General features: G+C 40.2%; 1 protein-coding gene across 2 annotated transcripts; it reads right to left on the bottom strand.

Moving 5' to 3' along the window:
• Positions 1–38: 38 nt before the first annotated feature.
• tpp2 (tripeptidyl peptidase 2) lies at positions 39–27,622 on the bottom strand. Of its 2 annotated transcripts, XM_083995067.1 has the most exons (29): positions 27,373–27,622; positions 25,125–25,253; positions 24,870–24,965; positions 24,154–24,258; positions 23,890–24,014; positions 23,610–23,773; positions 22,460–22,614; positions 22,283–22,359; positions 22,036–22,163; positions 20,732–20,980; positions 19,970–20,085; positions 19,694–19,865; positions 18,652–18,809; positions 17,822–17,898; positions 17,612–17,718; positions 16,002–16,156; positions 15,729–15,845; positions 14,697–14,797; positions 14,499–14,595; positions 14,271–14,408; positions 11,231–11,475; positions 9,406–9,484; positions 8,132–8,170; positions 7,509–7,660; positions 7,315–7,411; positions 6,370–6,500; positions 4,755–5,097; positions 4,387–4,506; positions 39–3,591 (listed from the first exon to the last, which is right to left on the bottom strand). In XM_083995067.1, the coding sequence occupies exons 1-29, from the start codon at positions 27,535–27,537 to the stop codon at positions 3,502–3,504; spliced, it is 3,927 nt and encodes a 1,308-aa protein (XP_083851193.1). In that variant the 5' UTR covers positions 27,538–27,622; the 3' UTR covers positions 39–3,501. The 2 variants fall into 2 exon arrangements, with proteins under 2 accessions (XP_083851193.1, XP_083851194.1); XM_083995068.1 differs by lacking the exon at positions 8,132–8,170.

Here is a 27,622-nt window from a genome sequence, read left to right as displayed (position 1 = left end):
GAACCAGTGACGACCAGTGGACGCTTTGATTCTTCCAAATAATTTTTATTCAGTGTCATTTTCCTTGTTTGTGACTTAATTCCATGTGACCACAAAAATTGTGCGACAGTAGCTCAGGTCTTTCCAACACGTCTTTTGAGGAAGAAATGGGTATAAAATAATACTGAGAGCATACAACCTTATTATCTCATAACATTCTGTAAAATATTGGCATTTACTAGATTTTTTTATGACTATAAATATAAACACTCAACATCCAGAAGAAGAAGAAGCATCATCATCTCTGAAAGTCTTTCCTGACACCAGCAGCAGAAGAGCCAGAGCGACAGATATGAAGAGAAGTTCTGGTGCCAGAAGTGGACGGTACAAGTCCTGTGGTGAAAGTTAAGGCCATTTTTTCCCGGAGAGAGAACTTGTCATTGGCAACGCGTTAACTGTCAACAGCTGAGTCCTTGAACGTAACATCAGTCTGAACCAAAACCCAAAACACAGGAAACAGGAGAAGAGACAGAGAGAAAGAGAAAGAGAGATAGAGGACGAAGAAGAAGCAGGAAACAAAAAAACACAAGGTCCAAAAAAGGTAAAAATGATTAACACAAATAAAAACCCTACTGACTTGAGTAAACCTGTGCACACTGCAGGAGAAAAGGAGGAGAAGAGGAGGAGGAAAGGGGGATTGGTGGCCTGTGCTGAGGCTGCTGCAGAAAGTGCACACACATCACAGCTAAAAACAGAAACACAAGGGCGTTCGTACCCCTGGGTAAACATGAGCGTATAGAAAAGATCGTTTACTCCCTCCAGGACCGAGCAGCTGCTTTTACATTTTACATTCTTCTTCTTCGTTACGAACCTTCGCACTGTGAGAAGACGTGAAAACAAACATCAGCGTGAGAGAGGAGGAGACCGACCGGTGATTGATTAAAGCCAGTGGTGTTTTTCTTTTTTCTTCCATTTCAATATTTAAGTCCTAACTTTTTTAATTTTTATTTCTGGTGTTCTGGTAAAAACCTTTTATATCTTTCACATGTTGTTAACAAATAAACCAACTGAACCATGATGGGAAATTCATTCTTTGGTTAAACTGACAACACTTGCAGACTGTGACAGGAAGTCACAGCTGGTTTTTTACAGATTGATTGAAAATAGTCAAAATTCATGAATATACATAAAAAGGTAAAAACCTACGGAATCGTATTGCATTCACTTGAATAATAATTTTTAAAAATCCTGTTTTTCTGAATATTTTTTTCTGTTTTTCGTGGTCATTTTTTTCGGACTTAGCTATTGAGATTTCAAAGAGAGAGAAGCTACCACCTGCAAGTAACGTAAGGACTGATTTTAAAATAAAGGTGCTAGTGACACTCTCTGAGGTGGTGTTCTGTAATAACAGGTAGTTTCCTTTTCAATATAAATCTGAATTTACTGGGAACACAGTGAAAATAAGAAAAACGAGTGGGGTTTTCCTTTGAGAATCTACATTGCCGGGGATAGCTCGACTGTATTTTTTGTGGAGCATATTATCCGTGATGAAGTGGAGGCTTGACAGCAGCGGTTAAACGGGAGCTTCTCGCTGGATTTTGAAATCTCGTTAAGTCTGAAAAAAATTACCCAGAAAGAAATTAGTCAGAAATCGGGGGGGGGTTTTTCCAAGTGAATGCAATACGCTTCCGTAATAACTGAACATGTTTTATGTATTTTTTTGAGTGAGATGTTTAAAAAGTGACCATGCCAAATGTTTTTGCAGTTTTTTTTTCTATTCAGTTCCTTAATTTCCATAATATTGAAAACAAATGTCAAAAAAAAAAAAAACACACACAAAAGCACTGGCTTGGCCCTTTCAAGTACATAAAGGTATCTGAAGGAAAATAAATGCTCATGTTTAACCAGCCTCTGAATCATTTCATTTCATTTCTGTTCATGTAGACAAAAATATGCTCAACAGTTTCACATAAAATCTTTCACAAACACACACTCAGAAAAAGAAGATAATTGTCAAAATCTTATGCTGGATTAAAAATCTTTCAAATTGAAACAAACTAAAAATCTGCCTCCAAATAAAAACAGCTTTTTCCTTACACCCTAGAAGACATGCATATATTCAAAATACATAATTAGAATAATATTTGTATTATATACCTATTGCATCTTAATATTTTTTTTTCCTTTTAATGTTACGTTGTGTATGTACATCATTTTATGACACTGTGTACAGGTGCAACATTTTGAATGCTGCGGAGAAAAAAAACATCTCTACGACGACCGTGTGAACATTTTACAGTGAAATCTGCTCTGAACATCCGACTGCTGCCTGCGACTGCATCCGTCCGTGTTATAGTGATGAGGTCTGTCTGAAGGTCGACACATGGTAACAGCAGCGTGAAGACGACACATCTGCTTCACGCTGCTGTTGTTGTTGTGGTGTGAGCTTGAAAAACCATGTGTCAACCAAAGGCTGATGGGTGAAATGACTGTTAAGCAGCTGAGTGGGTCGATAGATTGATTCTGCTGCAGCTTCCTGTGGTCAAAAAACCTCTCGTCTTTCATCCCATCAGGAAAAAAGAAAAAAACAAACTTAAAAAAAAAGGTAAGGTACATGTAGAAAGGCACCTCAGCACTGTTTGTGAGTTGTGAGACTATATGAGTGTGAGTCAGAGACTAAATCTTTGCTGGAACGATTGAAAAAAAACAGAAAAAAAAGCTTGTTTTAATTCAAACGTCATTAGCAGCAGCAGCAGCGGCGGCGGCGAGTCTCTCCTGTCCTTTCACTGAAGCTGCTGTTGTTGTTGGTGGTGTTTTTTGACCACATCGGGTCACAGTTTATTGTTGCTAGACTTTTGGGGGATGGATGAACCCCCAGGAACCCACACTGGCTCTTTTACAATATTTACACGAGAGAGAGAATGGAGAATGAGGTCATTGATATGATACGAAGCCCGGGCAGCTGAGGCGGGCGGGTGGATGTGAAAACCTACAAAATGTGTAGATGCAGACGTAGACAAACACCAAAAAACAAAACCCCAAAAAGGACGACGACACCTGTCATAGATTATCATTGAGCTACAGTATCAACAGGACGAGGCGAGAGTTTTTCTTTTTTTTTTTTCTGTTGTTGATATTCAGACGAGCTGCTGAGTCGGTCGCGCTACATTAAAGACGTTTAAACTCCACCGCCACCACCACAGGATCAATACGATCTCTCGCCTGACGAAGGTGTCGAGTGCATCGAACTGTTTTTAACAGTGTCGTCCTCCATCTTGGTTTTTGTCTACATCTGAATTTTAACTAAAAAAAAAAAACCCACAAGAACAAGAACAAAAAAAAAAAAACGAAGTAACTCTCAGGAGGCAGCTGGTTGGTCAGATGCATAGACCACGTGACCCTGAGGGACATGATATCTAAACTTGCCATGTAATGGACCATGTACGGCCATGCTGCTCATGCATGTGTGTGTGTGTGTGTGTGTGTGTGTGTGTGTGTGTGTGTGTGTGTGTGTGTATGTGCCTAGAAAGGTGTGAAGTCGACCGGGTACATGATGGGAAGCCAGTTCTCACTGAAGGTGGCGCAGTGTGTCCATCGGAGATGTCGCATGAGCTGCAGAAAAAGAGAAACAGGAAATTATTTTTAGGGAACTGAGCAGATTTTCAGCAAAAACAAATCTGTTCAATCATTTAAGTTTTAAAGTTTTCCAACTGGAGTTTTGGGAGAAAAACGAGTCAAAATGTGTAGAAGATAAGAAAATATAATGTTGAGCAGACGTCATCTCTCTTCTTAATAAATCTTGACTGCTTACTTATTTATCGAACGGTTGTCTCATCTTTTATTCATATTATTTTTAATCCCATTGTTGGCGCTTTATTCTTGATGATGTTCTTACATATTGTTGCTGCACAATAGTTTGTTTATTTATTTATGGTGCTGTATATTGTCTCATATCATAGTATGGATATTATTATTTATTGTTTGTCATGTGTCAAAAACATACATTAGCATATCCAAAATACCAGTGATAAATTGAAAATAGAGAAGTCTAGTTAAAAACAGGAGCAGTTGGAGGTAAAATAAGATGCAGTTATGGATTTAAATTGTCCTAATGTTAAGTGTGGTAAGTTTCAGATGGTTTTGCAGAGTTTTCCAGGTTGCAGGTGCACGGTAAGAAAAACCGGACTTTCCAAATTCAGTATTAACAGAGGGAACTTGCAGTGTGAGCCAGTCCTTTGATAGAGACTTGCATTAAAAGATACTTAAGAGTTAATATAGGATGGTAAGAGGCCAGTGAGAGCTTTAAAAATAAACAAAATCCACTGTCTATCACACCTAACAACGACTTTTCTCCAGGGGACAGTAGAGTACATTTTAATAGTAATCAGGAGTCGGTGCTTCTCCTACCTGGATGCAGTTCCTCATGTTTTCTTTGGTGGGCTTCTCCTCCACCATCTTTGAGGCGTATTTTAAGGCTCGGCTGTACATCTTGTTCACCAGAGCGTGTTTATACGAAAACATCAACACCTGAACAGTGGGAGGAGTCAGAAGACAAGATTATATTAACAAGCTTAACAACGTCTGAATAAATGCAAACATTCATGGCTTCATGGAGACGTAACGTGAATCTTATCTTGTTGTTTTTTGTGTTTTTCATCGGATTTGTTGAGAAAAATAAAACCAAAGAGCCTTCTTCTTTCATTTCACATCTTAAACAGAATCACATCAGAATATTTACAGTAATATTTTCTAAAAAAACCCCCCGTCTCGCTCACCTTAGAGTCCGTCAGCTCCGCCCACTTCTGCACCTCCCAGAAGGTGCTGTTCAGGGATTTGGCGACGCTCTGCACGGTGTCGTCAGAGCTGCTGGCCACCTGCTGCTGCTGCGGCTGCTGCTGCTGCTGCTGCTGCTGCTGCTGCTGCTGCTGCTGCTGCTGCTGCTCCCCGATCATCTCCTCCTCTTCTGTTGGTGCCGCTAGACCCGTAGCCACGGCGACAGCCACGGCAACGGCACCGGCGCCATCCTGTGAGGCCTGAGGCAGCAGCAGCTGGTCGGCCAGAGCGCAGCCCTTCCTGCAGAGAGCGTCCAGCAGAGACGACTTCTGCTTCTCCATGTCGCTGAAACACAGAGGAGAGGTTTGAGTTGCGATGATGAGTTCATATTCTCTGCTTGATTTACTTCTGAGTTGTTTTGTGTAGGAACTCTAATCAGGGTTCGTACGTTTTGAAAAAAGCTGGAAAAGTTATCGATTTTGAAAATATAATTTTGGACAATTCCAGGCAAATCTAACCTGGGGCTCTAGTTTTCTAATATTTTAGGTCTAAAAGAAGATTTTCTTTTTAATATCTCCTGTTACAGCAGCGATGAATGGGAGCAGACCGATCTTACACTGTTTAGGCTGTTTACAAGCCTCAAAACCGCAATTTTTTTTTCCACAGACAGCATCAGATGGCTTCTAACACACATCGAGGGATTTGTTTACTTCAGGCAAGCCGACACGTTTGTAAACGGAGCTGTCATACAAAGTCTTGTGAAATCTCGCGTGAGAGTCAAGTTGATGACTAACTATGTTTACAGGTCGTCTGAAGCTCCCGTTTGTTTTATCAACAAAAGAAAATCAACTCAGAGCCACAACGTCTTCGTAGCAGTGAGAGTGAGTCTGGATTTTTATTCTACCTTTAAAGATACTGAGCGTGTCAACTTGACTCTTGCACAGGACTTTGTGTTACAGCTCCGTTTACAAACATGTCAGCTTTCTTGAAGTAAATAAAACCCCTCGATGTGTGTTTGAAGCCGTGTAGGCTGTAAATAGCCTAAACAACCTAAGATGGGTCTGCTCCCATTCATCGCTGCTGTGGCGATGAACGGGAGAAGACAGAACTACAGCAAAACAGGAGAAGAAAATCTTCAGATTCATTCTTTTACACCTAAAATATTAGGAAACTACAGCTCCAGGTTGAATTTGCCTGGAATTGTCCTTTAAGTGTTTGATCTCAAATTGATAAATAAAGATTTCCTATCAACAAATTGCACGCATTCATCTGATCAGTCAGTAATATTCTCTGCTGTCAGGTATTGTTCCCCACCCCCTGCTGTAAAGAGTGAAGGTTAAATATAATAGATACAAGGCTGAAAATCACAGCACATGTCTATTCTGATGATACAAGTCAGCGGTGTAAAATTCAAGCATGTGGAAGCCTCCTTTTATATTTAATAGAGGATGGGACAATATCTGAAAGTACAGCTTTTTTTTTTACATTTATAGTTTTATTCCTATATTGTATGGTCATGGAAACTTGCTGCCAAGTCTAAAATGTGTATGAACCCTGCCTAATTTTACTGCAGATCCAGCTTCAATGGATTATTTTCATGTTTATTTTTCTACTTACGTCTTGATAGAGGCGGCGTCGGGGCGAGGGTCCGTCTTCATGGTGAGGTAAACAGCCAAGGCTGTCTGGTCGATGTTGGAGATGACGATTTCGGCTGCTGACACCACCTCCCTGAGGCGTTTGGCACGCTCCTGAAACACACACACACCATTGAAAAGAGATAGTTGTTAAAGGGATAGTTCAACATTTTGGCAAATTTGCCTCATGGACAAGTTGTGACCTGCACATTCACCACGCTATGAGAAAATAACAGAACGTTACCAGACAGAGTTGTTTTAGAGGTAAATTCATGCAAAACCACTGATTAGATTAGATTAGATTAGATTAGAAAGACTTTATTATCCACCGTAGTGGAAATTTGTCTTCGGCCTTTCCAAGACAACAAAGCATAAAACAATCAAAGCACTCCACAGCATACACATAAAATACATAGAAACAGGAAACAAACTGAATGTTGTGCAAAATAGTCACAGACAACAACAGCCCTCTAAGGGGTTGCCAGGTGCAGTCAAATGATCATAACATATTCAGAGCTTGTATAGCCTGATGCGCGTTCCCATCGGAGGCAGTTTTTCATCAAGCAGTCTCTGAATTTCCCTCTAAAACAACTCCATCTCCTAACGTTCTGTTATTATCTCATAGCGTGGTGAATGTGCAGGTCACAACTTGTCCACCAGAGCATTTTGGAGTTGTTGGATTGTGTATTTGATGAGTTTGATGAGGGAAACCAAGAAATCCCATTAGCCTCCATAGCGTAGCTCTGAGCAGCTCTAAAAAAACAGCTTGTACCGACAATTAAAGGTAACGAACCTACTGCTAAAAATAGGGATTATGGCAATGGGACAATTTGCCAAAATGTTGAACTATCCCTTAAAGTTTAGAGACTTTAACTTCTGGAGCAGAATAACTCCTAAGCTCCTGATGAGTCGACGTCTGTGTCTTAACCTTCTCTGAGTCGAGCTGGTGGAGTCTCTGCACATGCAGGGGAAGGTATTCCGAGAAGTTTTCCATCAGCTCGTCGTAGATGGAGCTAGAGTCCAACCTGAAGACGACACAGTGAGGACATGAGGACACGTTTATTGAGAGAGAAGCGACTGAAACACACACAAAAAATCAACAGATAAGAAGCTTTTACACACTTTGTCATCCACTGAATCTTCAGGTCGCGCATGGCTTCTGCAAACTCGTCCTTCACGTCTTTCTCTTTATCTGCCTCCTTGTCCTTCTCCTTCCCTCCATTCTTGGTTTTATTGGGAGCCGGGATTAGATGGTAGAAGACTGGAACGATGTCCTGTGTGAGCACAACAAAACTGTTTTAGCAAAAAACAAACAATTTAACAAAAAAAAAACATGACACATCTTTTTCTACTCTGAATCTGAAAGTTCTCACCCTCTCAACCAGCTCGCTATGGATCTCTAACTCACAAAATGCTTTATAAATTTATAGTTTTACAAATAGTAGAGCCCCATTATCAACTGATACTGGTATTTATAGATATATTAATAATTTTACTGACCACCAGAAATCTTTAACTACTCCATATATATATATATAAAAAAACCTTTATGACTAGACTGTATGTTCCAGTGCAGCAGCAGCAGTGTTGACATGCTTTGACATGATTAATGCAGATGTAACAGATCCCATCCTAAGGTAAGGAATAAGCCAGTTTCCAGATGGTAGGAGAGCACAGGACGCTCTGTTGTACAGTGTTTTTCTTTTTTTTTTTTTTTTTTTTTTGTATTTTAGCTCATCCAGTACCTTTTTAAACTTTCCTTGTCGTTTTGCAGAGGCCTGCCCCTGGTGGTCAGAATAACACACAGTGAGGAAGAGACAACACAAACACACCAAAAAGGATTCGCTCTGTCTTCATTTCATCTGTGACCCTCACACTCAAGAGACTCAAGAGTCAAGCCTGACACCTACCTGTCACACTTTAAAACACACGACACAGTGGCAAAAAACAAATCTTAACCGACTTGTTTTTTTCTTTATATATATATATTTTTTCACATTTCTTTGCTGAAAACTGAATAAAATCAGTGGGTTACATGATGAGTGAGCATTTCACATGACATTAGCAGAATTCTTTCAAAGCACAGGTCTTTAGCGATGCAACATGAATCAACATCTGGACAAAGAAATATTGATCTGTAAATTAGTTTCTGAATTCAGAAAGTGGTTTGCAGTGGAGCCACTGAGTAAAGCAGGTTCAACCACAGGCACACAGAAGCTGAAAAATATTCATGAACAGCTCTCGAAAAGACATAAAGTCAAGCACTTTGCAGCCTGAAACGATAGTAAGAGTCTGCTCTGGAGGTAAAAACATTTGCCATTGTAAAAGAGTTTTTGCTATTCACCTTTTAGATATTTTATCCAATTTACTGGTGGTTTTTCCTTTGGCACTTCCTTCTGTGTGATTTATTCTTTTGTTTTGCTTTTTAAAACTAATGTTTTTTCTCAAATATATATATGAAATGAAGCAAGAAATTCTTATTTCATTTTCATTTAAAATCATTTGTGTGTTACAGATTCAATAAATAACCAGATCCACTGTGTTGAAATCTGACGCACAACAGCACCAGATTGGTTTTTCTGGATGAATGGACAAAGGCAAATGAGTGAGGAAGAAAAAAAAAAAAAGGACATGCACTAACTAAAAAGGATGGAAACCGGTTTAAAAGCAACAGACCAGACCGATGAGCTCAGGTCTGTGTGTGATGAAAGATACAGACAGAAACTTAAAAAGAGGAAAAAAAGCTGAGAGCACTAAAGCACTGGTCTTTAATCCTGATCATCAGGGCTGTAAATACTTGATTTTACTGACTAAATTTCATATTTTACATCATTTACCAGGGTGGCAGCTCTCGCCGTGTGGTCTTGTTGTGTGTTTTCACCCAATAATGTGTAAAAAAAAAAAAAAAATCCCTGAATTTGGCAGAAATGAAAAACCAGCACCAGTGACTTTGGGTCCTGAGGAGCAGGACTGACCACAGCTCGGAAGTAAAAACACAAACAGAGAAACTGTCACTCACTGCTTTCTTGCCGTACTCGCTCTTGGGGACGACGAGCGACCCCGTGAGATAGCAGCCTGGACTCGTCCCCTTAGGGATCCTGAGAGAGGTGAAGGGAGAGAACAAACACAAACAACATATCACACATATGAAATCATGAGTGTAGAGAGAGGAGGTATCACATGGGTCGACTCGTGACTAACTTTTCTTATAACTCAGAGCTTAGCTTCCCCCTAACTTAAAATTTTAGGAGCGCAAACAGAAAATTTAGGGGCGCACAGTCGTAAATCGACCTGCAAAGCAAATTTTCACATTTCCTTTTCATTCATGATGCATCGGGATTCTTAATGGGACGATTCTGAATCGATGCCACATGATCAATTTTAAAATTTAAATAATTCATTCAAGTTTGTTTGATGATGTTGTTCACATACAGAGACCGTGATATAGTATATATATATATATATATATTTTTTTTTTTTAAGATTTGTTTTTGAGAAATTGCGCCTTTAAGTGGGCCGATTATTTTTCTTTGTGTGTTCAGACTGCTGTATCGTGGAAACGCATTTCAATTATATTTTCTATTTTATTTTACGTAAATAAAAAGTTATATTTGTCTGACTATTTATGTTAAATAATGAAAAAACCATGTGTGGCAACATAGAAAATTGAGGATGTGATGCATCGTATCATTGAACCGATGATGAATCGTAATTGAATTGAATCGTGAGGCCAGTGAAGATGCACACCACTATTCACCAGTGTTGAAAACGGCAAATGATGGCAAGTAGATGATTTTAGGGGCAGTCTGTATGATATCCAGTGAATATTTACCCCCAATTCCAATCCGTTCCCTAAAGACTCAAGCCCTGAACCCTCACTGACTAAAGTGACGTCAGCTGTAAGTGACAGAGTGTGAGAGTCTGTGAGGGTCCAGATGCTGTAAACATGAATGGAACAGCACTTACCCACTCTCACGACACGTTACCTTGACAACAACATGTTTTTAACTCCGCCCTTGGACCGATAAATTTACTGTACTTTCAATACGCACAAGGTGTGCAAGGGAGGCGGACTCAAAACAAAATATTCCTGGATCAGATCTGATCAAATCATCATCAATAATCACAAACTGCACGTTAACACTGACAGTAAACTTCTTCTTTTCTTTTTATTTATTCCTTTTTTTTTGGCTCCTGTCCATTAACAATAAAGAGACTGGCGGAGCTCTCTCTGACTACTTGTGTTAATTTCTTTCTTTTTTTAACACTTGCGTTCCGACGGCATCTCATGTGTTATGGTTTGACTTCACAACGCTATGAACTGTGGGTAATTCCCCTACCCAAAGTCAGCATCGGTGCTGACTTACGGTAAGGGGGCAGTAAGGGCTCATTCACTGACTCACTGACTTGATGATCTGACAACGGAACAGCCCTCACACACTCACGGACTTCCCGTGAACGCGCCTCTAAGTCAGTGAGTCCGTGAGGGGTCGGATTGGAATTGGGCCTTAGGGTACAAGAGCCTCAACAGAATTAAGTGAGGAGGAAGTGAACACCACTCTCTTCCTGCCTGAGCAGATATTCAGACTCTGAACACAACTGTGATCCAGTTTACCCTGAATCTGTTACCAATCTTCATTTAAAACTAAATTTATCAGCCTCCTGTCAGTTTATCAGACAGCTGCTTCTTCCTCAGTAATATTATAAATATTATCTCCTCAGGACTGACAAGATTTCCTGTGAGAAAGAATGATGATATCTTTTTTTATACTGAGAGACATCTTCTGTCCTGTCAGTTTTATCATCTGTATTTACCATAAACCCCCTGTTCTGTTCTGACTCACTTGTCGTCGGGCAGGGCCGTGACGTAGAACGGCTGCGTGGCGCCGGGGCACAGCGTGACGGAGTTCGCCTTCTTCTTGCTCATGAGGGCGCCGCGATGCGACTCGTACACGTCCAGACTGAGCGTGGTGGACAGACGGTGGGACACCACGAAGGGCAGGTCCTTGAGTCGCTCCAGCTCGTTGGACTGCTCGTGGCGAACCTGCAGACGCACGGTGTAGTCGCCCTTCTCCAGCTTCAGGGAGTACTAGTAAAACCAAACACAGAGAGAGAGATGTATCAGTTTATACAGTCAATCAATCAATCAATCAATCAATCAATCAATCAACCAGGCTTTATTTGTATAGCACTTTTCATGCCCATGGCAGCTCAAAGTGCTTTACATGTTAAAAACAAGCAATATAGGGGACACATATTGGGAGACATAGGGAACACATGTTAGGGAGACATACATAGATTCGCAAACACATACACATTCACACAATAATTTTAGAACATTGGATTTTATCGGGGAAACGCTATCTAATACTCACTCATTTGCAGTGGGGAAAACACTAGATAAAATGAAGTAAAATAAGTAAAATTGAGAAGACGAGAAAGACACTAGGTAAAATTAAATAAGATAGATAGAATGAGAAGATAAGAGAGATACTAGATCAAATGAGGTAAAATAGATAAAAAGAGAAGACCAGAAAGACACTAGGTAAGAATAAGCAGGTGTAGTGGGATAAAATAGAGAAAAGAATGGGTGAATTAAGATAGAATAAAAAAAGATAATAATAGCAAACAAATAAATAAGAAAATAAGATAAATTAAGTTAAATGCATGTTTCAAAATAATAGAAATAGTACGAATCAGTTGAAAGCAAGGCTAAAAAGGTAGGTCTTCAGTTTGCTTTTAAAAATGTCTTGTCCTTCTTATCCATGATCAGTCTGGTTACTCATTTCATTAGTGGTTGAAGAGCGTGTTTACATTTACTGCAGTAAAAACGCTGAAGTCTGCATTACAGGAAGCGATTAGTAATCAGACCTTTCTCTGGAAATGTGACTTGTTTGTTTATTGTACATCGTGTGGTTGGAGATGTTGTCTCGGTCCTGTTGTGACTTTTTGTTCTGCTGTGTGTGTGTATGTGTGTTGGAGCAGCGTGACTTATTCAGACTTCTTGTTCTACTTTGTGTGGGGGGCAGTGGTGTGTTCCTGACCACATGTGTCTGAGGGCTGAAACCATGAACCAGTTTTTACTTTCGTCAGTCTTTTGTCATGTATACTGGATATATTTTAAATGTTAGAAACTGTCAGTGGTTTGCATGTCAGAGAAATCTGTGCTTTTCTATAAGGTGAGATCAGATTTCTTGTACCGGTCTATAGAAGATGTTATGTTAAGAGATGGGCTCACTGGAAAAGGCTGAGGCCCAAGTATGTGTTGAACCCACTGAATGCTACAGATGTTTTATTTATTTTACCTTTATTTTACCAGGCAGATCGCTTGAGATAAAAAATCTCTTTTCCAAGCAAGGCCTGGCGTGAACACTAGGGAAAGAAATAGCACATAGTCTTTCCACAAGTGCAACTCAACTCCTTTTTTTTGCTTTTCGACTAGAGATAGTACCTGGTGCTATCTCTAGTGGAGATACTCAGCCCTGGTTTCAAGCGAGCCGATACTAAAACTTGACGTCAACCGACTGCCTTCCACAGAGTGTGTTGTCACTGGAAGAGTCCCGAGTCCAACGTCTGACACAAGAATCAAACCCGCCATTTTTAAAAACTCATCTGCAACAGCGCCCACTGATCTGTACTGTGGCTGTTATTATTATTTCATGTAAGTTAAATGGCTGCTGTGCAGAAAACCAAACCATGGTGCGTCGATGAGGTGCAGCAGGTGAGTTTGGAGCTGACGAGAGAATCGAAAAAAGAGAGCTGGACGGTGCGACTGTTCGGGGTGGGAGAAAAAAATCGATTCACATAAGTATCGTGATATTTTTGGGACGATTTTTAAATAATTTTTATTTTTTTAAATAGATTTTTTTTTCTTAAAGGGACAACGAGGAGTTTTGGAAAAGCGAAGCGTTTTCACACTACATTTATGAGCCTCCGCGCACACCGTAAAATTCTTTTGACCGGGCGCAAGACAGACTCATGTTTTCATTCATCAAGAATTAAAGTCAGAGGTTCGAAGAGGATCACATACCGTCGTAGTTCCGACCATAAACGGCGATTCAGCTGCGTTATTCTCATGACTCGTTGCGAAACCGAAAGTAAAAAACGCTGGTCGGCTCGACCAGCATCTCCGCCACCACTAATAATAACAAAATAACGATAGAGACGGAACGATATATTTATCGAAAATGGGCCCATTAACAAGTGTGGGTAGCGGAGATTCATCCACATTAACGTGAGACTTTTTTATAACCGAATAGAAACTCCTCGTTGTCCCTTTAAATATTGTGCAATGTGCATTTGTTCGCCTTTTTTACATACATAGAGTCCAGGTTTTGAAAAGGGTTTAAGTTCACTTTATAATTGAGTATGTTAATTTATAGGCTCCTACAGTATGTGTGTGCAGATAAATGTTAAAATGTAGCAGTTTACCTCAGTCTATATCTCATTTTGTCAGAAAGGTTTCAGAAGCCTGTTTTTTCTATACTCTTTTATTTTTGCCTCTTTTATGCAGTCCAGGCTTTTGAAAAGAGAGTAATCATATATATTGCTGCTGAATAAATCTTAAAAACTGACTTACTACATGTGATGTGTATTTTTTAGGGGAAATATGGTTCCCGGAATAGTCTGTAGACAATCATAATCATTCAACCGTTTCACTGGTGTTAAAAATGCAGAAAATCGAGAAAATCTGCAATTTAAATCGAATCGGCATCCAAAAAAATCGTAGAAGAATCGAAACGGGAGAAAAGCATATCGTCCCAGGCCTAGCGACTGTACTCAGTTGTAAAGGAAAATGACCTAAACCGAGTCAGGGTGAGGGGAGGCGAGCCGAGTAGAGCTGTAACTGTGTAGTGGAAAAGGGCTGTAAGTGGCCGAGCGAACCTGGTGCGGGTAGGCGTCTCCTGAGCCGAGTAGCCTCTTGTTCTGGTCGTACAGCATCCAGAGCTGACTGTCGAACTCAGACTCGTACAGCAGCTCACACAGCAGGGGGCAGCTGGGGGTGACTTCTCCACTCTTGGGCTGAGGAAAGAAACAGACGAGGATCATAAACACTGGAAACAACGAGGAGAGAAGTCTCTTTCTGTCTTTCTTTCTTGAACGTTGCTGTACCTGGTGGAAGCTGTAGGTGAGGACGATCTCGTAGAGTTGTCTGTTATTGGGGAGAACGTCCCTCATTCCCAGGGCTTTAATCTTTGAACTCAGAGGTCTAGAAACACAACAACAACAACAACAACGGTCACTCGATGAACTGCACTGCACAACTGTTATCAAACAACAAAACAAGCATCTGTGTGTGTGTGCACTGACCTGAGGGGCTGCACCCAGGACTTGAGGGTGATAGTGGGGGAAACCTCCTCGTACCTCAGAGGAGACGACACCTCGAAACTCGTCACTCCTTCTGAGGCATGCTGGGTAGAGAGTCAAAAACACACAACTTATTTTTATTTTATTTATTATAATTATTCTTATTATCATTATTTGAGTTACTATTGCTCTTGTCATCGCTGTTATTATCGCCCTATGATAAGGTACTGTTTACAGGAGAAACCATGGACAAAGGAAGGTGCATGTGGGGCAGATAATCACAGTTATTATTGTTATTTTTTAATTATCATTTCTCATTTTTCGGATACTCAAGTTACCTATAAATTTAGGTAATATACCTGTTCAGAAGTGCTGTGTTAGAGAGTGTAGGTGCTTTTGTAATGAATTAATTTAGATTTTTTTTTTCCTCTTTCCTTTTCTTTTTTAACCTATTTTTTTCTGTATATGCTCTGATGATATGACTTGATGCGATGTACATGTATGAGCTGTTTCTTCATATAAAAAGTTTAATAACAAAAAAAAACACACAACTGTTACTTTCTGTGGTTCACTCTCTGTTGTGTCTCTCTACACCTCTTCCTCTCAGCTTGGATTGAATTATAGCAGCCGAGGTCAAGCACAAACATTTGCATATGCAAATTCTTGCAACGTGCTTGCAAACCGCACCCTGTCAGGAGATTTCTATTCATCTGCTGCCACCAGAGGAGCTCACATTTATACACAGAGGTGTGCAGGGGGAAATGTCTGCCCAGCTTATATGTGAGAGGGATCAAAGATTTAGGTAAATACACTTTTGTTGCTGTTATAAGTCCTGCTCTCTTTCTCTCTTCTACCTCTGCTTCTCCCAGCGGAAAAGCAGAAGCAGCAAAACAACAGATTTTCTGCCTCATCCTCTCTTCTGTCTTTTAGCAGATGAATAGAAACTAACTAAAACATTTTTTAAACAGATCAAATTCTCCTTAATCTCACAAGACAGAGTCAGTAAACTCAGCAGCATAGAGGTGAAACTCTTACTATGTGCAGGGGGGAAGGAGAAGTGCTCAGTCCGTGGAAGGAGATGCTGTAGTCCACCGTGACGTCACCCAGGCTCGCCCACCAGCGCGCAATGCACAACTCTACAACCTTTCCTGACTGCAGAGGACACAAAATGCACAGAAATCAGTCTACCAATGCCATTTTTATGTGCATGCATCTAAAAGATCTCTATTAAATGCATGTATACATTTAGCAGAAAACCACAGATGACCATGTATGCTAATGTGCAAAGGAAGAAAAAAATGTACACACCAGCACAGGAAACGCCTCAGTTAGAGAGCCTCGTTCCAGTAGTGAAGAGAACTTGTAGAATTCATTTGCTCTGTAGGCTTTCTGTTTGACCAGATGCACCGCGTGGAGAACGAACTTTGACGACACGTCTCCCGAGTGAGAGGTCAGCGTGATCTCTGCAGGAGAGAGAGAGAGACGGAGATGGACAGAGGTGAAAACACAACAACAGGGAGAAGAGAGGATGCAGACAAGAGGGTGAAATAACAAGAGGTGAAAGCAGGAAGTGTGGGAGAGGAAGATACGAAGAGGGAAAGAGTCACATTCTGATTATTCCCTGATATCTCCATGTGAAAAAAAAGTAAAGTCACAATTTCCACCTCGGATTTCAAATTTATCAAGAGCTGAAAAGAAACTATTTTCAAACTGAGTCAAACCAAACACCACGGTTTCATTTTCAAATCTAAAGGTTACATCGAGACTCAGAAATGTGAAAGCAGCTCTCAGATGTAACCAGCACTATACTGAAATGTATCAACGTCACTCTGTGACTCAATGTGGAACAAAATTCAACATTTGATACCTAAAACAAAACACATTGAGACTGAATGACGCCACCGGTGATACAAGGTTTCTGCCGTATCTGACATTGAAACATTATACGCTTGTTGTAAGGGCAGATAAAATGAAATTTAATGCTCATTTCACAGTCATATCAGTGGGAAAAAGAAAAACCAGTATGACACTTAAAACCTGCAGGTCCAAATCAAATAGATACATTCATTGAGATATATGTTTCAAGGCTATAAATAAAAATATTTCTTGACAATTAAACCACTAATGTGACCAGGAGTCACATAGACAATATCATAAAACTTATAGGGATAGTTCAACATTTTGGCAAATTGGCCCATTGCCATAATCCTTATAGTGATAGCAGTAGGTTTGTTACCTTTAATTGTCGGTACAAGCTATTTTTAGAACGGCGGAGCAGAGCCGCGAGCTGCTCAGAGCTACGCTACGGAGGCTAATGGGATTTCTTGGTTTCCCTCATCAAACTCATCAAATACACAATCCAACAACTCCACAACGCTCTGGTGGACGAGTTGTGACCTGCACATTCACCACGCTATGAGATAATAACAGAACGTTACCAGACAGAGTTGTTTCGAAGTAAACGCAGAGACTGCTTGATGAAAAACTCCCCCTGAAGGCAACACACATCAGCGGTTTTGCATGAATTTACCTATAAAACAACTCTGTCTCATAACGTTCTGTTATTATCTCATAGCGTGGTGAATGTGCAGGTCACAACTTGTCCACCAGAGTGTTTTGGAGTTGTTGGATTGTGTATTTGATGAGGGAAACCAAGAAATCCCATTAGCCTCCGTAGCGTAGCTCTGAGCAGCTCACGGCTCTGCTCCGCCGTTCTAAAAACAACATGCACCGACAATTAAAGGTAACGAACCTACTGCTATGACTATAAGGATTATGGCAGTGGGCCAATTTGCCAAAATGTTGAACTATCCCTTTAAGTTTTAAAAGTTGTAATACCATCTTCATCCTTTCTTGAGTGAAATCAATTGAAGCTTTTTCAAACACACACACACACACCCAAAGTGTCCTATACTGACCTGCCCAGGAGGCTCCCTGAGGAACAGTGATGAAGTGGCGTCTGATCTGTCCCGGTCTGAAGTGGACGTCTGTGAAACTCACCTCCTGATTACGACTGTCTGTCACTCTGATGGAAGATGGACATACAGAGCTGTCAGACACACACACATACACACATATAAACAAACACACACACTCACCTTCTACTACAGGAAAACACAAGAACTCACTTGGTAGGGACGATAACTGTGATTGGGACTCTGAACAGTGGGCCACAGGTCGGCGCTGCTGTGTCGTATCCACACACCTGAAGAACAAAACACACATTAGCTGCGTTTCCATCACAGGTAACGCAAAATAAAAGCGATATTTCTGAAATTTAAAAAAAGGACAATTACTAATTTGCAGGCATTTTTACTCCTTGGCTTTTAATACAGCATGGGAGTTGTGTGGTCTTTGTCTTTTACTGTATTGTTATATTTCTCAGGGTTTTATCTGATCTTATGGTTTTCTTATTGCTTTCATATGCTTTTAATTTATTGTATTTTAACTTTAACTTTCTTTATTTTACTGTTTTGTATCTGTTGTGCTGCAGCACTTTGGTAACTTTGTTGTTTTTAAAATGTGCTATACAAATAAAGTGGATTGGATTGGATTGGTAAGCATCTTGCGTTTCCATGGTGTAGGGACAGCGATCTCTATAGCTGTTGTCGTTATTGTGATTTCTCTCATTGTGAATGAGGATTTCACAGACGAACTATAGATACAAAATTTCAAGAGCTGTGTGATGTTCTTGAACCAAAAGAAATACTTCCGTAACATTTTTGCGATACGCTTTTATATCGATACGTCTGAAAAACTGTGCGTAAAATGAGAGTGTAAAAATGTTTGAGCTATATTTGAGAGGATTTTCGAAATGTAGTCGTTTCCATTACAATATTTAGGTTTTTTGCACATTTCCAGGGGTAATGGAAACGCATCTATTGACAGTGATCAGACAAACATGAACACACACAGCTTCATCTTCTCCTCCTCCTCCTTCACTCCATCCTTTCTCTACCTCTGTGTAGTGCACTCCCTCCCTCAACCCCACAGGATCGATGCGGACGTTGACGTGGCGACACTGGTTCATTAGCTCCAGGTGGGAGGGGCACTGGACCCACGGAGCTGCACATGTCAGCGCCAGGTGAAGCTGCAAGGAGATTCGTTCAGAGTTTCCTGTGAGGAGCGTTAGAGGAAGACAGAGGAGTAAAAAGAAAAGAAAAAAGAGATGAAAACACTGAAAATGTTGAAATAAAATTCTGTTAAACAAAGAAGAAGAAATTATGAAATCCCATGTTATGAAATGTAATGATTTGGTTTACTATAAAATAAGCAACATTAAAGTTACTCCCTGTTTGTGTACAAAGTTTAGGTCCAAATATGATTTGCGAGATGTTTGTAAATTTGTTGTACAAAAAGCTAGACAAGAGATTAAAAGGAGATGTTGTTGTTGTTGTATATCTGTTGTTGGAGTTACACTATGTAATGACCTGTAGTTCATTTTCACGACGGAGTATTAGGGCCACATTGAGAAAAAAAAGAAACACAGAGAATAAAGTCATAAATTTACAAGAATAAAGTCGTACATTTCCTACGAGAAAAAAGTCACAACATCACGAGAACAAAGTCGTAAATTTACGACTTCATTCTCGAAGTTTGTGATTTTTTCATTTGTCAACGTGGCCCTAACTCTGTCGTACATTTTCGGTTTTCAAAAAAAAAAAAAAAGGTATTATGGGCAGTTTTTGAAAGTTAAAAGTGTTAATGATTTTGTAAATGTTTTTTTCTCCTTTTCCTTTTCTCTCTGTTATTTAATGATTTCTTTTCTACTTCTATATTTAATTACTGTTAACTTTCCTTGGTTGTGGTTTAGTTTCGCTTTTATGTTTGTTTTTTTCCTATATAGGCATAAATGTGAGCTTTATGCTTCTGCCTTTTCATTCACTACCTTATTGACAATGTTTGTATTGTTGATAGTTGTTGTATTATGTGACAACTGAATTAATAAATATTTTAATTTTATCATCATCAACATCAACATCATCATCATGATTGAGCACCTGTGTTCTCTGGGAAGATGGGTTCGATTCCTACTCCATGGTCTGAAGGTGTAAGAACTTGGCCTGGGTCCCTGAGGTAGATGCCTCTCTGCGATCCCACGCTTACTGTGAAGCCGAGGTGGCTTGTGGGTAAAGAGGCGTGTTGAGTGAGGTAGTCTAATGCCCTCTCCACCTGAAGAGGGAGGCAAGGCGGAAGGAAAATTACTGAATGTCAACACAAGAGCAGGTACAAAAAAAATTCCCGATAAGAGATGAAGCAGCTGCAGTTGCAGTTACCTGGATGATGCCGTGTCCCTGCGCAAACACCTCGATGTCATCGACCTTCAGAGCCGCGTTTTCCAGCGCTCTCCTCACGGCAGGGACAGAGGGACGGATCCCCATCTGTTTCAGTCCTTTAGCACACAAGATAAAAATACACGTCATTAGCATTAGATTTGCATTCATGCTAACATCCAAAAACTCTGGAAAAAATTAAGATACCACTGCAAAATGATCAGTTTCTCTCAGCTTTACTATGTGTTTGAGTAAAATGAACACGTATTGTTTTATTCTATAAACTACTGACAACATTTATCCTGAATTTGAAATAAAAATATTCTCATTTAGAGCATTTATTTATTTGCAGAAAATGGCAACTGATCAAAATAACAAAAAAGTTCCAGTGTTTTTAGACCTCAAATAATAATAATAATAATAATAATAATAATAATAATAATAATAATAATAATAATAATAATGCAAAAGAAAACGTGCATCTTCATTTTTAAACAACACATTTTTTTTTTTTTTTTTTAACTTTTTAAGAGTTCAGAAATCAACATTGCTGGAATAACCTCAATTTTTAATCGCAGCAATGTTTTTTATAATCTTCATTAAATACAATTTGGTTCAGGTGATCACCTCATCAGTGCTTGTGTTGAATTTCAATAGACGTGGGAATCGAACGGCTGCCAAACACGTAGAGAAGCTGATTTATTAAGTCGTAGTCTTTTATTTTTTCCCAGAGCTGTACGTATATTCCCATGAACCTGAACGCACCTGACAGGACTAGTGCGATGCCTCCGCAGGCGTTGGGCGACGACATGGATGTGCCGTTCATCAGCTGGGTGCCACGCAGGGTCCAGTTGGGTACAGAAGCGATGGCGCCACCGGGGGCGCTGATGCTGACCCCGAGGGCGCCGTCCGTACTGGGGCCGCGGGACGACCAGGTGTACTGGTTGGGAGGCAGCTTCTCCCTCAGGGAATACTCCGCCACCATCATGTCTGGAGTCACATACGCTCCGACGCCTGCGGAGAAAACAAAGGGAGAACGAATGAGCACAGATTATAAACAACAGCAGAGAAACATTTTTAACCGTCCTGTTCAAGACTTGAGGATCATTTTAACTTGATTCATCTTTAACTTGGCCTTATTACACAATAATTTTACTCACATGATTGTTTTTGTTTTATCATTGCTATTGTTTTATTGTCTATCACTGTGTTTTATTACTTTCTGATTGTTGACTAATATTGTTTTTAATTGTTTGATGTTTTGTTTAAAGCACCTTGAGATGCATTTTATGTATGAAAGGCGCTATATAAATAAAATTATTATTATTTACTGCGTTTACATAAACTTTAGTATCCCGGTTTTGATCGGGGGTTTTTAAGTATCCTGTTTTTGTGTTTGAGCATGTAAACACCACTTCCCGATTTCAGAAATAGGGATAAGCCCTTAGGACAACAACAAGAGCATATTTCTGGAGCGACGAGGAGACTGAATTTTGCCCTTTTTTTGTAATGAAAGAGCTCAATACAACGGGATGTTTAGATGGAAGGAAACACAGAAATGCTGACCTATTCAAGTCTGTCGCTAATAAATTATAGGATGCCGGTTTCCCAACACGGAGAGCATGGAGCAAGTCAGGTCACGGTGGAAAAAAGTTACTTCATGGCCAAACATCAACACAAAAAAAGTGGCTCTGATCCATCACCACCTTTTAAATTCTATCAAATTATGGACGATATGCTGGGTCACTCGCTCGCCACGAATGCGGAGCCTCCACATATGCGCACATGAGACGAAGTAATCAGAAACCAGGATACTGGTATTTATCATGTATACAGGGATACTGAATAACCAGGTTTCTCTAAGTTCATGTAAACACCATATCCCCAATTTGATCAAAATCGCTGGATAACTATCAAAACCGGGAAACTGAAGTCCATGTAAACGCAGTAACAGATGAAGAGGCTAAAGAACAAAAACGATGAATTCTGGATATCTGCCCAGTTACAGGATGATATGTGTATCAATATATTTGTTTTATATATGTGTGTGTGTGTACGTGTGTGTGTACCTATGACACTGCTGGTGGTTCCTCCCGGGCAGCCGACTGTGGAGAGACAGGGGCCGTTGTTTCCAGCACTCGAGACAAATATCACATTGTGCTTCTGGACAGCTTCTGTGATCACCTCACAAATCCTCCTGAAATACAACGATAAAATAAAAAAAATAAAAAAGGTGTGAGAAACAGAATAAACCCACTAAATGACACACACACACACTCCATGCTCCTACTACACACACACACACACAGTACATACCCAGAATTGGGCCAGTGGGTGGCTTCCCCGTAGCTGTAGTTGACCAGGTCACACTTGTAGTTGATGACTTCAATCATCTTTAAGGGACAGAGAGATTAAAAACAAAAAGATTAAATAAAATAGAAAGGTATAATATAAATACAAACTGTTTGAACTGTGTTTGACAGAGTGATATACCGCTCGGATGAGTCCTGTGCCCGTTTCCATGGTGCTGAGGCGAGTGTCACCGATCTTCAGAGCCAGGATCTGGGCGCCGGGGGCGACGCCGTTACGTTCTGGTTCCTCTGGGAAGTAACCCGCCGCAATGCTCGCCACGTGTGTCCCATGAGCCCCTTTAACAGCAACCAACAGGTTAGACCAGAGATGACACAGCAGAACCTCTGCAACCTGAATGAACTGAACTGAATCGAGATCTTAAATTGTTTGTTTGGTGAGGCTGGGCGATATTCATATTGATATCGATGGAAATATGAGACGTGGTCGATAGAAAGTCGATACAGTGTTTCCCACACATTCATTAATTCGTGGCGGCCCGCCACAAATAAATTACGTCCGCCACGAATAGATTTTTCAGCTTTTGGCTCAACCAACACAATATCATTCCGTTCATTAATCTCTGCATAGCGCTCTTTCTCCGTTATTGCCGTTCACACACACACAAACACAGAAGTGCGTATGCGTGACAGCAGTGCGCAGTAAAAGCGAAACTCATACGGTCTGACCGGAGTTCGGCCTGAAGATTGTTCCATGTTGATGGGGCGGCAAAACTGAACGCTTTTTCCCCAGTTCAGTCCAAGCAAGGCGTACCATACCACGTGTTTCCTCGAACGAAAATGTGAAGGAGAACTCAGATGACCGACCATGAAAAGACGCGTTGTACATTATGTTTACGTGACTGAAACTCTGACAAGTAACGCTAAACTCTCACAATGGACACACCAGGACCGCCGTCACTCTACTCCTCACCCCAGAGCAACTGTTGTGTTCATACTGACACAACCGCACCACACTCGGGCGTTAAGTTCAACTGTGCCGACGAAGACACTTCTTGTGTATATATATATATATATATATATATATATATTATATTATATTATAATACCTGTTTTATTTATATGAAACTGTTGTATAATGTTTGTGATTACGCCTGTCATGTTCAATTTTTGACAGAATATAAATATTTTAATCACAAATAACCTTCTAATATCTTCAAAATCTTTCTTGTGAGTATAAGGGAACATTAAAACTTGACAAAAATAGTGATTTGAATTATATTGTGATATATATGGACTAATATGAAAAAAGTTATTGAGAATTGGGACCTTACCTCCACTGGTGACGATGCAGAGTGTGTTTCCCTCATCATAAATATTGACAGAGTAGTTCAGCATCTCAGCGTTTCCTAACGTGGCGTACTCTTGTGTCTCTCTGTAGGAGCACAGCACAGTGCACTGGGACAGATCTCCACACTCTGAAGTGTCCACGACAGCCCTAGAGAAAACAAAGAGGAACAAAGTGGTGACGAGAGTGGACTGGACTGTGAAGAGGAATAGTTTAAAAGGTGCATGCTGCATGATGAGGGGGGGAAAAAAAGGCGTCATTGCTACCTCCATGTTACACCGTCATGCCAAAGCACACAGTCGTATACCGGACCGGGATCACTGTACTTCTTTTCTAGCGACGCCAGCAGCTCTGACTGACACTGCAGCTCTTCTTTCTGCAGCTTCTCCATCTGGAGAGAGAAAAACAGGGAGAAGAAGGAGACGTGCGAGTGAGTCATGACCGAGAAATCAAAGCAGGAAATGCCACATTACTGCGACTAGCCTGCGAACAGTGATATGAACTCAAGAACTCAAGTTCGTAGCTCTGACCTGTGAGGGTGTTGGGTGAGAGAGGTCAAACTCTTCGGTCTTGCGACAGACTTCGGCCAGCGCTGCTCTGTGTGGCGGGTCCCACATCTTCTCCTTTCGCTCTTTCTAGTAGATAAAAAGTAACAGAGCCTTAACAACACTGATAAAAACCAACAAGTCTCCAGTTTCTATTTTCTATTTTATAATAAAGATTTCTCATATTGCACACTCTTGTTTCATTAATCTGGTGTGACTAAATACTAACTTTTTATTTATTTATTATTTTTGCTCGAACATATCATTTAAAACAGTATGAACAATAATTATGATTGGGATGTGCGAAGGGGAGGTATGAAACCCAAAAGGACTTATATGAAAACCTCACCCATGAAGAACATAATCAAAAACCAAATTTGCTACAAGTAAAGACAAGAAAAATAAGGAATAATTAAATGATAACGAAAAAATAAGTAGAAAAAAGTCAAGTCAATCAATTTTGCAACATAAAGTCTGGAAATCAAATAAGTAAACTCTTTCTTATTATGCAGATATTAGATGTAGTCTAAATCAGTCTTTGCATGCATAGCCCTATCTCTAAATTTGTGCTCATGTGCAAGTTTTTAGATATATTATATGCTATAATGTAATCGTACATCTAACAACGTGCACAACCAAAGTGTTCAAAGTCAAAACCAAGCCAGAGCTCATCATACAGTAATAATGTCATGTCTTCCTACCTGTATTCTCTCTTTAAGGGCCTTAGGGAAGAACTCATAGCCATTTTTAACTCCAATGCGATACTTCCCTGATGGATTGACCCAGGCAGGAGGGATCTGGGAGACATAAAAAGACACAATGTGACAGCGACATGAAGGAAGATGTGTGCCACGAGGGTGCACAACATGAATTCACAAGAAGCTGCAACAGAACATTACTAAGGCGACAGCTGTTGTTGTTGTGTTGGTGTTAAAAAGGTGTTTTTTTTTACTGACCTTAAGTATTCTACCAGAGAGGCCGGTGATTGTCCCGTCTTTAGGCTCAGCCACTGTGGTCATGTTCACGTCACCGCTGCCTGTTGTGTCAATGATGTCGACGATCTTTGGCTTCCCCTCAGTTGTAACCTGAAGAAGGTGAGATGATAGAAAGGTCAGGCTGTGCAGGAGGCATCACATACAGTAGATTCAGTTACTGACACTGGCCAGGAAGTGGATAAGGAATAAGTGAACCTGAAAAGTGAATAAAGTCTAATATATATATTTTTATTTTTTTTGTGGGGATCCCCAACAAATAAGTGTCTTACATCTAAAAACAGTACATTTTAAAACATAGCTACATGTACAATCATGACATGAAGTCAGCAAAAACATTAAATCTTTACAATACATATACAGTTAAGGTCAAAATTATTAGCCCCCATGCAACTTTTTAACATTTCCCTAAAATAATGCCCAATGTTAGCAATATTCATAAAATTTTATTTAGTAAATCATTCATCAATGATATGACCCCATTTTGGTACACTTTGGAATGTGAAATAAATATTCAAGATTTATTTATGAACAATTTGGTAAAAATTGAGATGGTCAAAATTATTAGCCCTCTATGGGATTTTTTGCTTGCTTTTTCTGCTAACTCGGTTTGAAACCACACCTGAGCAGTCAAAAAACACAAGATTTCCAAAACTTTGGAGCGCAAAATAATCAGAGATGTCAACAAGAAACCCTGGACCTCTGCAAAGACGATTGTTGCTGAACTGGCTTCATCTGGACATGATGTTTCATGCAAGACTGTTGTGAGGGCTCTTCATCGTGGTGCATGCCCAAACAGCTCATGTGTAGTTTCATCAGACCAAAGCACAGACTTCCAAAACTCACCCTAATGTTTCAAATTGTCTCTGGCAAAGTTCAGTCCGACTTTGATGTGCTGCCGTGAGAGCAAAGGGGTTTTTCTTGGACGATGACCATTAAGTCCACCACGATGAAGATCCCTCACAACAGTCTTGCATGAAACATCATGTCCAGATGAAGCCAGTTCAGCAACAATCGTCTTTGCAGAGCTCCAGGGTTTCTTGTTGACATCTCTGATTAGTTTGCGCTCCAAAGTTTTGGAAATCTTGTGTTTTTTGACTGCTCAGGTGTGGTTTCAAACCGAGTTAGCAGAAAAAGCAAGCAAAAAATCCCATAGAGGGCTAATAATTTTGACCATCTCAATTTTTACCAAATTGTTCATAAATAAATCTCGAATATTTATTTCACATTCCAAAGTGTACCAAAATGGGGTCATATCATTGATGAATGATTTACTAAATAAAATTTTATGAATATTGCTTACATTGGGCATTATTTTAGGGAAATGTTAAAAAGTTGCATGGGGGCTAATAATTTTGACCTTAACTGTAGGTATAGTGTATGGTGGGTATAAAATAAAAAGGCAAATCAAAGTGACAACCACAAAAAACCGACACAAAATTTTTCAGTACAGCTTTAAAGTCACCATCCTAAGCCGAAAATACACAGGAGGTATTGTTATTTTAATAATACCTAATCTTTTAGGCCATGAAATCAGATTTAAATACCTTACCCTGTATTTATTTACACACACAAACTGAAGGGGGCAGGTTTTATATTTGCTGTGAGAGGTTGGATATTCATTTATAACAATAATAGCTAATAATCCATACTGTATATATAAATATATAAATAGCAGGTCCTTCTGAATTAACACTGTGCAGCTAACTACTGGGGACTGTGGTGTGACTTGGCAGCTAACATGGAGCTAGTTAACGACTCATCATTACCGACAACTAACTAACCAACCAACCAGCTGTTAAAAAAAACATTTAAACTAAACTTCTGTGCAGCTAAACCTGATTGAATTGAACCATATGACAGGAGGTTGAATAAAACGTGTGATTACTGAGCAGAGAGAGAGGGTGAGTGTGAGGCGGAGTGCAGCTGTTAGCTTCCAGGCTAACATGCTAGCTAACTAACTAACAAACAACCGTTAAGTCAAATACATAACTGTCAAGTGTAGTTTTTTAACCACCGAAATAATATTTAATAACAGAAAATAATTGCATTTCATCGGTTACTTTGTGTTGCTTTGGTTGTCATGGCTCTTGTGTGCATTTTTTTTTGACAAAGCTATGTGAATGAGTAACGTTAACGGGCCTTTTAGCCTTTAGCTTAGCTTCGATGCTACCTCCACAGCGGAGCAGCAGCAGCCGGTTAACGGGCTTACCTGCATGCCGGGGGCCCCGGGGTCCACGCCGGTGTCGAGGATAGCGATGAGCACCCCTCGGCCATCGTACTCGGGGAACCTGGTGAGGTAAGACGCGGCGCCGGTCTCTTTTTTGGGGAGCAGCCCGTGGAAGGGGAACGGTTCTTCGGTGGAGTGAGCAGCCATGATGATCCGCGTCAATGAAAACAAAAAGCAGCAGCAGCGAAATGGGGAAGAGAAGAGAGGGAGAGAGAGAGATTCACACACCGTG

The sequence above is a fragment of the Trachurus trachurus genome (genome assembly GCF_905171665.1).
Source record: "Trachurus trachurus genome assembly, chromosome: 3".
NCBI classification, from domain to species: domain Eukaryota; kingdom Metazoa; phylum Chordata; class Actinopteri; order Carangiformes; family Carangidae; genus Trachurus; species Trachurus trachurus.
This window is presented reverse-complemented; position numbering and strand designations above follow the sequence as displayed.

What these genes read in the sequence shown, in the direction of transcription:
- tpp2 (XM_083995067.1), bottom strand. Translation starts at nt 27,537, where the DNA reads ATGGCTGCTCACTCCACCGAAGAACCGTTCCCCTTCCACGGGCTGCTC. An exon ending in GCGAGTACGGCAAGAAAGCA is followed by an intron (nt 8,171 to 9,405) that starts GTGAGTGACAGT and finishes TCTGACCACCAG; the next exon opens with GGGCAGGCCTCTGCAAAACG. An exon ending in ACCAGCTCGACTCAGAGAAG is followed by an intron (nt 6,501 to 7,314) that starts GTTAAGACACAG and finishes TGTGTGTTTCAG; the next exon opens with GAGCGTGCCAAACGCCTCAG.